This window comes from Bos grunniens, chromosome X, assembly GCF_055505025.1.
Source record: "Bos grunniens cultivar Pamir isolate PY7600 chromosome X, Bosgru_T2T1.0, whole genome shotgun sequence".
In the NCBI taxonomy this organism is placed as follows: Eukaryota; Metazoa; Chordata; class Mammalia; order Artiodactyla; family Bovidae; genus Bos; species Bos grunniens.
In genome coordinates, this window is record NC_141194.1 from 35,404,547 (window position 1) to 35,418,010 (window position 13,464).

At 35.5% G+C, this 13,464-nt stretch overlaps 1 protein-coding gene across 2 annotated transcripts in view; it reads left to right on the forward strand.

The window, feature by feature from the left end:
* Positions 1-13,464, forward strand: part of CFAP47 (cilia and flagella associated protein 47) — a 507,751-nt gene that overhangs the window by 388,591 nt on the left and 105,696 nt on the right. For both annotated transcript variants that reach the window (XM_086387631.1, XM_086387632.1), the window contains 3 exons: positions 2,591-2,695; positions 9,077-9,233; positions 12,821-12,919. In XM_086387631.1, coding sequence (XP_086243757.1) covers positions 2,591-2,695; positions 9,077-9,233; positions 12,821-12,919 — 361 coding nt within the window. The remainder of the gene's footprint in view (positions 1-2,590; positions 2,696-9,076; positions 9,234-12,820; positions 12,920-13,464) is intronic.

The window sequence follows — 13,464 nt, forward strand, 5'->3', positions numbered from 1 at the left end:
CCCTCTCTTTTCTCTCTTACATTTCTTCCTATTCAATTTAAAAGTAAATTGTAGATACTATTTTAACAGTAAATACTTCAGATTATGTTTCTTAAGAGCACTGTAGTCTCCATCATCTAGTATCTGATCCAAATTTCATTTTACCTAACTGTTGGAAGAATATCTTTCCCTCTTGAGCTAGGATCTAGTGTAAACTCAAAGATTGGAATTGGTTCTCCTAATGACACATGTAATAAAATGTTTTTGCTTGTAAAGAAATGTTTTTAAGTGTCAGAAAGCTGCTATATTTAGCATATTATGTATATATGTATCCCATTACACTAAACAAGTAGGTTTGCTGCAGTTAAATTCCATCCAACAGTGTTTATCTTTTCCTTGAAACCAGGGGAGATGAATTTTTCAATAAATTTTCTGTGGAAATAAAGGAATTGAGTTATTGGTTTGTTGTATGCACAACCTCAATTTTTACCACTTGCCTCTGACATATACAAATGGAATTTGAGGCCAGAGAGGTCAAAGTATTTAAACTACATGATTAGTAAGTGGTAGAACTAGAGTTTAAAATCTCAATTAATGTAGTATTATATACTTTTACAATGAAATTGATGATTTCTTTTATGTATATATAGGGAGGAGGGAGAGAAATCCTTTTGTCACATTTGCTAAATTGAAAGAACATGTAAAATGCAACTTTTCTAATTTTTTTTACTCAATTCGATTCTGAAATTAAACTCCTTAAATGTGCATTAACTGATAGCATCAACACATTTGAAATATCAGAGGAAGATCCAGCCTGAAATTAAAAAAAAAAATTTGCTGTAGATAAACCACACATATATATAATAAGGAAGTAATTAGCTCTGTTAATTCATGCAGCCATGAAATTAAAAGATGCTTGCTCCTTGGAAGGAGAGCTATGACAAATCAGAAAAGTGAAAGTGAAAGTCACTCAGTCATGTCCGACTCTTTGCAACCCCATGGAATTCCCCAGGCCAGAATACTGGAGTGGGTAGCTGTTCCCTTCTTCAGGGGATCTTCCCAACCCAGGAATCGAACCCCGGTCTCCCATGTTGCAGGCAGATTCTTTACCAGCTGAGCCACAGGGAAGACCAAGAATACTGAAATGAGTAGCCTATCCCTTCTCCAGGGAATCTTCCCAACCTAGGAATCGAACTAGGGTTTCCTGCATTGCAGGCAGATTCTTTACCAACTGAGCTACCAGGGTAGCCCTTAATAGTGTATTAAAACACAAAGACATAACTTTTCTGACAAAGGTCTGTCTAGTCAAAGCTGTGGTTTTTCCAGTAGTCATGTGTGGATGTGAGAGTTGGCCCATAAAGAAGGCTGAGCGCCAAAGAATTGATGCTTTTGAATTATGATGCTGGAGAAGACTCTTGAGAGTCCACTGGATAGTAAGGAGATCAAACCAGTCCATCCTAAAGGAAATCAACCCTGAATATTCATTGGAAGGACTGATGCTGAATCTGAAGCTGCAATACTTTGGCCACTTGATGTGAAGAGCCGACTCATTGGAAAAGACCCTGATGCTGGGATAGATTGAGGGCAAAAGGAGAAGAGGGTGGCAGAGAATGAGATGGTTAGATAGCAGCACCAACTCAGTGTGCATGAATTTGAGCAAACTCTGGGAGAAGTGAAGGACAGGGAAGTCTGGCATGCTGCAGTTCATGGAGTCGCAAAGAATCCGACACGACTTAACAACTGAACAACTGCAACAAATTAACTCTGTTCTAAAAGTAAGTTTGTATGTTTGTTCATGGTTATTCTCAGAGTTTATTAAACAGTAAATGCTATATCCTATGATGATTGAAAGACATTGATAAACTGCAGGTTTCCTTTTTCAAAAGTTATCTGGCAAACTATATTAGTGAAAAAATAATTTACTTACTTTTCAAACATATAACATTCATTCAGTCATTCTATAAGTGTTGATAGTAAATGTTACATTATTCACAGTGTAGTTTTTTGATTACTTAAGATCTTCAAGTCCTCATTCTATTATGATAGAATTTTTAGCTTCTTTTACAGTCTCTGAAGCAGTAACTCATATACTAATACAATTCAGACTCAAGTTATTCCAGTAGGTCACACCTTGAGGATCTATGTGAGAGGACAAAGAGGATACTTCATTGTGCACTAAAGAAGAATATCTTACCTCTGCATTTAGACTGAATTCATTTCTTTTGACCTCACCAAGGCTACAAGTTAGATTCCCAATAGTTCGACATGGTTCTTGAAATGGACAATAAGCAATGGGTTCTTAAATAAAATGCACATTTCCGTTATTGGGGATTCCAACTCAGCTTAAAAGCTTAATCCTGATTTTCTTTTACAGATCAATGTAGTCATTGTCTTGAGGAAGAACGTGGTATATGCATTACTGAACACTGTTTAGTATCTTGGGCTGTTTCACCAATATTTGCCAAGCAACCATGCTGAAAATGGTTAATGTGTACAAGGCAACATGTTAACCACACAAGCATCTACCTGGCATATATCTAGCACACAAAGATGCCGATTCAAGCAAAAGTATTGATTTTTGTTTCCCTTTCTTGTTTCTTAATTCACACAGCTGATCATACCTCCTAACTCAACCAGAGACGTACCTATTCACTTTCGTCCTTCTGCTCTTGGAAGAGCTAGTCATCAGACTTCTGTCATCTTTCACTGTGCTCAGGTATGATAGCGTATTCTTAGACCAGGACAGGTTAATTAAATTTTAAAGTTAATAAATATGTAAATCTAATTTATCCATTTGACATCTTTGCAAGCAAAATAACTTTATTGTAAATTATTATTTAAATGAACTTTTGAAAATATAGTATACATTATGTATGCACAGGCATTTAAGATGGCATCTTTAAATTCTTAGATCACTTGAATGAAAGAGAATATAAACCCAGATTTAAAATGTAGGTACAAATGTAAATGCCAAATTGCTAGCATTTATGTTAATTTTCTGACTTGGATTTTATTACTCAAGTTTTCATGAACTTAAATATAAAATTGTATGAAATCTAAATCTTGCAAGTAGTATGTTTTTTCCCACTCTATTTTCATCTGAATAATAATAATTTTTAAAAACAGTAGTTTATTTTTTAACCATTTCTAAACTTGCTACATACCATTCTAAGAATTATTTCAATTCATTGTCACCAGAGTCCTTATGGTAAAAGTATGGTCAACCCCATTTTATGGCTCAGTCGGTGGTTGAACCTAGGACATCTTGCCTCAGCCCATCTTCATAACTATTTTTATAGCTACAGGCACACTGCCAAGTCATAACTGTTACTGCCAGTGAGAATTTTACAGTATTTATACGTTTATTATTATTTTTTACTTCTTCAAGTGTTGATGGGGGAGTAAAGTAAGTGGAAGGGTTTGCTTTATATCCAAGGAACTTAGAAAATCCTGTAATCTGGGAGGGAGTGAAATCAGATATAATGCAGAGGTCTCCATGTCAGTGAAAGGCTAGTATGTAACTCAAAAGAAAGTGAAAGGGAAAGTCACTCAGTCGTGTCCGACTCTTTGTGACCAGAATACTGGAGTGGGTAGCCTTTCCCTTCACCAGGGGATCTTCTCAACCCAGGGAAACCCAGGTCTCCCGCATTACAGGTGGATTCTTTACCAGCTGATCTGTAAGGGAAGCCCAAGTGCCTTCTTTTCCCCCCAAAATGTGTAATTTAGAAAAAAGTTTTTGAGGCTATTAAATTGTTTATATGATTACTGACTACTACATGACCTGAAGCAATACAATGGATTATGCTTGACTCTCAAAATATATATATATATATTTGTATATATATATATATATTTTCATATATATGTTTTCTGTTTCCTGGGCACCATACAGGATCTTAGTTACCCAACCAGGGATCAAACCCATGCCCTCTGCATTGGGAGCATGGAGTCTTAACCACTGGACTGCCAGGGAAGTCCCATTGAATCAAAAATATTAAAGAAAATAAACAGTAATCCTTCTTATACAGAATAGAAGGTATAGTAGAGAGATTTTATTTCACAAAAATAATTTTAACATGGCTTATCTTTTAGCTCATGGCTTCATAGCAGCATCAGCCCTTTCATCTTCATTCTTGGAGATAATTTAGTTGCTTGCATTTCTGGTGGAACTTATATCTACTCAAGGTAGTCTGGCACATCAGCAGGGCAATGATGAGTTCTTCATCTTGATAGCTTTAGAAAATCCTAGCCTAGAGGTCAAAGTCACAATTCTTTATCAGACAGAAAAGAACTCAAACAAGTAATCAACTCAAACCTTTTTGTCAATCACTTTAACACTGGGCCTTGCTTTCAGTTATTCTCAGCCTATCCTTCCAAGCTGTAGCAAATTTCCAAGGTTTCATCTCTGGTTAGACTTAAATCTAACTGACTCATTTGAAAAGACCCTGATGCTGGGAGAGATTGAAGGTGGAAGGAGAAAGGGACGACAGAGGATGACATGGTTGGATGGCATCACTGACTCAATGGACATGAGTTGGAGTAAACCCAAACTTGATGATGTACAGGGAGGCCTGGCATGCTGCAGTCAATGGGGTCACAAGAGTCTGACACGACTGAGTGACTGAACTGAACTGAGACTTAAATCAATGTCAACCTTTTACCTAGAGTCCAGACCATGTCAACCTTTTCAATGTATTACCCTAACCCTTGTGATTTTTCCTGCCTTTTCTTTTTAGTTTTTTGCCTTTAATTTTTTTTTTTTTTTTGTCCTTTTTCATCTCTGAATCATTGAGGGCTTCCTCTTAATTCGTCTAGTTGACATTTTGGGGCTTCCCTGTTGGCTCAGACGTTAAAGAATCTGCCTGCAATACAGGAGGCCCAGGTTCAATCCTTGGGTCAGGAAGATCCCCTGGAGGAGGAAATGGCAACCCACACCAGTATTCTTGTCTGGAGAATTCCATGGACAGAGGAGCCTGGCAGACTACAGTCTGTGGGGTTGTGAAGAGTCAGACACGACTGAGCAACTAACACTCACTGACAATTTTTTCAGGCAAAACTGTTTCATCCTAAAGTATTGATTTAACAAACTTTCTGAAAATGCAGTATATATGATGAATATGTAGACATAAAAATAAAATGTTTTAAAAATAAAATTTTAGGGTTACTTTTCTAAGTCTGTGAGTTTGCAATTACATTAACCACTAAGGAAAAACTCACATAGATTTTTGTTCCTCTCTTGATTTCACTGATGAATATATTTGAACTAACACACACAACTAAATAGCTGATTAATCAAAAATCTATTCTGTTAGTGCTTGTAACTATTTCTGAAAATGGTTCTTTGCTGAACTTAAGGAAATGGCCATGGATTATAATTTATTTCATTTGTTTCCAGTTTGGATCCATGTGAAGAACTCTGCATTATAAAAAAAAAAAATCTAACTTTAGGCTAAAGTTGTTTGTGTGGATTTTGAATCCTGAGATTAATTTGGTTAGGGCATCACAACTGTTAATATCATAAACTCAAAATATGCTTCCAGAGTGTTCCAAAGAGATTGTGTTACTGCATGACAAGATAAGAGGAACAATAGTAAGCAGCAAATATGATAAACAGGCCTTCTCTTTGATATCAAACATTATGTTCTGAGATTTTTCTCTTGGTTTTCAGTCATTTCATTTTTATTTTCAAATAGTTTCCATTACTTATTTATATTTGATTGTGTGACTTCCTGCATCTAAAGGTCAGAATAGTGGAAATGAAGGAAAAAAAGATCAAATCAAAGTGATTTTATTACCCAGCATGAGTCTGGTCCTTGCAGCCTGTGTCTATGGAAAACTCTCTTGATTCTTAGCAAGCTCAGATGCCCTTGAGCTCTACTCAGTGTGTGAGCCAGATCTACTGTCTTTTAATTACACTTGTTTCATTTTTCGGAGAAGGCAATGACACCCCACTCCAGTACTTTTGCCTGGAAAATCCCATGGATGGAGGAGCCTGGTGGGCTGCAGTCATGGGGTCACTACGAGTCGGACACGACTGAGCGACTTCACTTTCACTTTTCACTTTCATGCATTGGAGAAGGAAATGGCAACCCACTCCAGAGTTCTTGCCTGGAGAATCCCAGGAATGGGGGAGCCTGGTGGGCTGCCATCTATGGGGTCACACAGAGTCGGATACGACTGAAGCGACTTAGCAGGGTGATTGTTAGTGATTAATGTCCAAGAATGGTGGGGCGTGGTTTAACTTAAAAGCTCAGTATTCCAGACTACTTGGTGAAACATGAAAACATGATCTTCTGTTTTTGTAGTTTAGCGCATTTCCAATTGTTTAAAGTAAGCCAATTTCTGTCATCCATGATTTGTTTTATAAAACAGCCAAGAAATAATTTACATAAAACAGTTGTTAATGTAACTGAACCCTGATACTTGATTCTAGTCAATCAATTGTGTATGATCAAGCTCAGGCATCATAAGTGAAAATACAGTGAACGTATGCTCATAGAATTTCTAAATAAAAGTAATACAGGCACTTGAAGACATATGCAGATAAAACTTGCTTTTAATCCTCACTACTAAGACCGCTTGATGAAAGTGAACGTGGAGAGTGAAAAAGTTGGCTTAAAGCTCAACATTCAGAAAACAAAGATCATGGCATCCGGCCCCATCACTTCATGGGAAATAGATGGGGAAACAGTGGAAACAGTGTCAGACTATTTTTCTGGGCTCCAAAATCACTGCAGATGGTGACTGCAGCCATGAAATTAAAAGACGCTTACTCCTTGGAAGGAAAGTTATGACCAACCAGATAGCATATTCAAAAGCAGAGATATTACTTTGCCAACAAAGGTCCGTCTAGTCAAGGCTATGGTTTTTCCTGTGGTCATGTATGGATGTGAGAGTTGGACTGTGAAGAAGGCTGAGTGCCGAAGAATTGATGCTTTTGAACTGTGGTGTTGGAGAAGATTCTTGAGAGTCCCTTGGACTGCAAGGAGATCCAACCAGTCCATTCTGAAGGATATCAGCCCTGGGATTTCTTTGGAAGGACTGATGCTGAAGCTGAAACTCCAGTACTTTGGCCACCTCATGTGAAGAGTTGACTCATTGGAAAAGACTCTAATGCTGGGAGGGATTGGGGGCAGGAGGAGAAGGGGACAACAGAGGATGAGATGGCAGGATGGCATCACTGACTCGATGGATGTGAGTCTGAGTGAACTCCGGGAGTTGGTGATGGACAGGGAGGCCTGGCGTGCTGCGATTCATGGGGTCGCGAAGAGTCGGACACGACTGAGCGACTGAACTGAACTGAACTAAGACAGCATTTTATGGATTTGCTGTCACCACCCATCCTACTTGGAAAGAATCATAAAGTAAGTTTCCCTCTTTTTATTGGAACTTAAGCTTGAAAACATCTCTGTGGTTTTAGAGGTGATAAACTAGGACATTGTTAGTCAGTTTCAGTTCAGTCGTTCAGTCATGTCTGACTCTTTGTGACCCCATGAACCACAGCACGCCAGGCCTCCCTGTCCATCACCAACTCCCGGAATCCACCCAAACCCATGTCCATGGAGTTGGTGATGCCTTCCAACCATCTCATCCTCTGTCATCCCCTTCTCCTCCTGCCCTCAATCTTTCCCAGCATCAGGGTCTTTTCCAATGAATCAGCTCTTTGCATCAGGTAGCCAAAGTACTGGAGTTTCAGCTTCAGCATCAGTCCTTCCAATGAACACCCAGGACTGATCTCCTTCAGGATGGACTGGTTGGATCTCCTTGCAGTCCACAAGACTCTGAAGAGTCTTCTCCAACACCATGGTTCAAAAGCATCAATTCTTCAGTGCTCAGCTTTCTTCACAGTCCAACTCTCAGATCCATACATGACCACTGGAAAAACCATAGCCTTGACTAGATGGACCTTTGTTAGCAAAATAATGTCTCTGCTTTTTAATATGCTGTCTAGGTTGGTCATAACTTTCCTTCCAGGGAGTAAACGTCTTTTAATTTCATGGCTGCAGTCACCATCTGCAGTGATTTTGGAGCCCCAAAAAATAAAATCAGCCACTGTTTCCCCATCTATTTGCCATGAAGTGATGGGACCGGATGCCATGATCTTAGTTTTCTGAATGTTGAGCGTTAAGCCAACTTTTTCATTCTCCTCTTTCACTTTCATCAAGAGGCTCTTTAGTTCTTCTTGTTAGTCAGTTTTTATTTAATGACCTCTTCACTCGTCAGTAACATTAGTAAAGTGTTTAGTGCAAAACAGAGTCTTAAGGGACTTTTATTCTAAATGAATACAAGGGTAACATTTTCAAACAGAGGTTTATGAAATGCCAATGAAAACAGTGGCCACTTTCAGTCTCCTTCGCATAATTTTGAGCCATTCTTTCATTTCATGTGATAAGAAAACATAGGCTGTACTAGATAATGGGAATAAGTAATATGACAATCGCAGTCATAAAGAATCCAGCTGCCAGTGCAGGAGATGCAGGTTCAATCCCTGGGTCAAGAAGATCCCCTGGAGGAAGAAATGGCAACCCACTCCAGTATTCTTGCCTGGAAAGTGCTATGAACAGACAAGTCTGGCAGGCTTACAAAGAGTTGGACACGACTGACCAACTGAGAACACAAGCACGCACACAAGTTGTTCTCACTTCTTTTTAATGAGACTTCAGTCTATGCCTCACCTTCTTTTCTTTAATGTGATAACTATCTAAAATTCATTTGAAATTCTAATGTTTTGGAAGCTTCATACAATGTTTAGTACACATTTTGTTAGACAAATTGATTTTTTTAAAAACCTTGAACAGAAATGCATGGTTTTCATTAAGATTTCTTTTATATATTGTTATCAATAACCTATATGTATTGAAATATGTTTAATACTTGAATACTGGTCTTTGGCCTTTTTTTCAGTATAAAAACATTGATTTTTCAGCAAAATCAAAAGGAATTTGGAAAAGTAAGGAAAGATAAAATGATGCTTGTTAAATATTAACAAAATACTTTTTTTCTGCCAAAATTTTTATGTGTTCTTTATTTATTAAGTGTTACAAATAAAAAATAGGTAATTACGACATATATGTTATGTATGTCTATCTTTAAACAGTTTAGTGAATGGATATTCCTCATCTCCGGAATAGGACTGTTCCCCCAGCCTCACGAAATACAAAAAGTAACTGCATACCTTCATCTTCAGACATGTATTCCTATACCTTTCCAAAATCCCACCAAAGAAGATGTTTTCATCGATATCTTACTAACTGGTAAGTTGTTTTCCTTTTACCTTTCATATGTTATTTTGTAATTATTATTCTATCACACTTATTCTATCATTGAATCTAAGCATTTTAGAGATAGTAGACACGTTGTAGAGATCCATTAGCTCAACAGCATCATTTTTTAAAAAGAAAACATAAGGTGTAAGAAATGCAATATCATGGCCAAAATCACAGCTCTAAAATGATGGAGCAAGAATCAGAAATTAGGAATCTGTATACCAAGTCAAATTCTCCTAATTTTATCTGGAAACCCAAATATGTAAATTATTAATAGTAAATTTTTATGATTTTCATGATATTACTCAAATATATCAATGCTTCTTCAAAACTTTATAAAAATTCTAGTGTTATAATTTTGTTTCCTTTGCCTATTTTCCATATAAATAGCATAATCAGATTAAATTTTGGCTCCAACCAAGCTTGTTCCTCTTTTTATATCATTTTGAAGATGTATTTTTTTAATTCAGTTTTGTGAAGTGCTTGATCACTTTGTTAAATGACCAAATAATATGAGTCTGAAATAAAGATTAACTATTATACTGTGTGTTTTATGAAACACATTTTAAATCTAATAATGGACTTTAATAATTTTAACTTTTCAACTATTATTGCCATGTCTGCTAAAGCTACTACTACTACAATGATCCATTTTTATAAAGTTCAATTTCACGGCTAATAGGAACACAAATGTTAGGGCTTATGATATAAATAACCAGTTTACTCTACAGAATGGTTACACTGTTGGAATTCATGCTGTCATCATGAGTATATTACAGTATATTTTCTTGAGCCTTGGAAGCCCTGAGTATCAGCATTCTCCTTAACTTCTGTCAATCTGATTGTGGGAAAATTGTATCTTATCTTCATTGTATGTTTACTATTTTTTTTTTTCAATTCATGCTGAAGCTGAACACTGTCATTTACCTGTTAGAATTCTCATCTTTCCTGATCATCTCTTCCTGCTCTTGGTATGAAGTAATTAAGAAAAATTAAGAACATAATGTCATTTCATGTAAAATGTCCTTATTGATACTTCAACTATAATGAGAAGAGACATGCTGTTTAATAAAACTTGATTGCAGGCTCAAGGAAGTCAGCATTTTAATACGGAAGAGACTTAAGCATATGTATAAGCAGAAGCAAGAAGCCAGGGTTGAGCAAAAGTTAAAAAGATGTAAAGCTGGTAGGGTTTAACTGATGGGCCAAAGCTCAGAGGTAACTGGGATCAGGGTTGAGGTAGAAAGAAGAGCCTTGAACAGGAAGTATGTTTCTACCTTTGAACAGATGATGGTATGTTAAAACAAATGTGAATGTAGATAAAAATGTAGGTGGTAGAGGCACTTTGGGATTAAGAGCAATTAGCTTTATATTTGGGAGAAGGCAATGGCACCCCACTCCAGTACTCTTGCCTGGAAAATCCCATGGGCGGAGGAGCCTGGTAGGCTGCAGTCCATGGGGTCGCGAAGATTCGGACACGATTTTTATCTGCTGAGGAAAAGAGATATAGTAAGAGATTTGAAGAGTGGCACAGTGGGTTGAAATAAATATCTGGAGGGAAAAGAAGATACAGCTCACAAAATTCAAATAAAAAAAGATATTATATTTGGCTTGGATTGGGAACCATAAATTAAGGTAGGCACCAAGAAAATATGTGTTTGTAAACTTTGTACCAGTTGTCAGGCTTACAATTCCTGGTGTGGGAATACACAAGGCTGATTAATGGAACTTTCCAGGGTATGGAATTTTGAGGGCAGTTGTATCACTATGAGTGTTATAAAAACATATTGGATCAAAATTTTAGCATTATAATAAAATTAATTTCTTAATTTTATTTCATTGTTCTAAATTTTTTTTCTCCTATATGACAAGAAAAAATAGTAAGCTTGATAATTAAAAATGTATTCTCTTTTTAAAAATTAATTTAAAAGTCTTTAATGTAAACTCACCATGTCCTGGGAGAATGTTTAGACTTAAAAGTTCTCCCCCTTCTTCCTTCAACCTGAAGAGACTGGAGACCAAGGAAGATGCTGACCTCTAATATCTTCCTCTCTTCCACTTTCTTCATTACTTTATGAAAAGATTCTTCCTTTCCTTTTCTTAATGATGGAATCTCTCTGTCCTAACTCCCTCACCCTTTCTTCTGTGGACTCTTTTTTTTTTCTAGCTGCCATATGCATATCTTCTTGTACTCATATTCCTTGGTGACTTGGCATCATAATTTGGCCTGAATTATTGAAGGGCCATATAGAAACATGACTGACAAAAAGAATAAAAATAGCTAACTTATATGACAAAGATCATAAGAGATTTACTACAAGCAATTATATGCCAATGAAATGGCCACAGTATTTAATTTTTTACTCTGTATAGTTTTGTTGTAAATTTATGTAAAGATGAGTTTCTTAATTTCTAATTAGGATTTCTTAAATTCTAATTTTAATTCAATTTAGGTTTGCTTTTTCAAACTTTCTAAATTTATTTTTGAATTTGTGAAACATATATTATTCAAAAGTCATCTATATAAAATGTTCTACCTAAAGAAATACCATTCCTGTAATTCAACCATCTACCAATTTCTGAATCAACTGTATAGATGGCCATCATCATTTGATTCTGATTTATCCATACTGTGTTTATGTCTGCAAAAATGAGATATTTGGATAAATGCATATATACACACATGGTTCTGTTTCATCCTCTTACACAAAGGTAGAATACCGTATGATTTCTTTTACACCTTGCTAACTTTGCCCATGTCTGAAATCCTAATAAAATGGTTAATGGACATCTTTCCCATAGATTTTTATGACTTTTAGTACTCAGGTTTTTTTTTTTTTTTTTTTTTGCTACATTATTGATTATATACAACTAGTCTCTAGTACATAAATATTTTCATTATTTCAAATAATTTGCTATACAAATATGCCCCATGCATTTTGCTATACAAATAACATCTTTGTATATTTAAGATGTATTTCTACAAGTAGTATTGATGGGCAAAATGGTAAATATGTATACAATTTTACTGTATGTTACAAAAATCCCCTTCTTACCAGCTGACATCTAGTTCAATATGTTTATGATTATAAATGTAAGTGCCGACAAAGACTTGTACTTTTTATACATGGTAGCACTAAAAGCAAGTACTTATTATATAACCCATAAGCACATTTTGAATAATTAATTGATTTTTGTAGTGGTTAGTTTAAATTATTAACATTGCAAAAGTGTGTATTTATGCATGTGTAATTATTAACTACTATAATCTATTTTTAGATGGTGGACTCAAACATGATCTCTTTAGTATCTTTTAATTTGAATAGTTTAAATGAAAATTCTAAGAATTTATGAGTTGGGTTTATAAGTTGATTTTTGAATACTATAGAGAAAACCATTAATAGTGATGAATATCTGCTTCAGAAATGTCATTTAAATCTAATCTTAAACATACCTTGAAAAATGATCTGAAAATTTCCCATTAAAAGGAAATTTTGATTCTATTTCAGTCTCCACTGGTTTTTGTCCTCTTGAATGTGACATTGAAGTCTATCATCTCTTTATATTTTGATTAGGTGAGGAAAAGCCCAAGCGTCTTGTCATGGCTCAAATCTGGGACAGCTTCATGGAGGAGACTTCTGCCTTCAAGATTAGTGGTGTGACTCACACAAAAGGTATGGGATTTCTGCCTTTATATTCTGTCATTCTATATGCTGTCACATTTCAGAGATGATAACTATATGTCTTATTGTCTTAATACATATTTAATGAAAATGAAATATACAAGTTAAAAATTTTCACAAGTTGTTTTAGTACATTGACAGAAAAATACAGATAATATAACCTTTATGTATAGTCATCACATCTTCACTTTTTCATTCCATAATGCATGAATACAACTTGTAAAAAAATGTTATCTCTGAGATTTTGAATATTGAATGTCACATCACTTAATACATAAGTGTGTAAGTCAAAGATTTTGGAAAATTAAAATCACCTAGTGTGCTAAATTTGCTTACACTTATGAAAAATAATTCCGTCTTTGCAAAGCTGACAATTCTGTGAAAATGTATTATAGAGTGCGTATATATTAGTCATCCCATTTGAATATTGATGAATAGGAAAAAATTATAAGGCATAAGAAATAATGAAGTTGCTTAAAAATCTAAAGCTCACAAGCTATGACTTTGCTTAAAATATTTTTAATTGAAAAAAAATA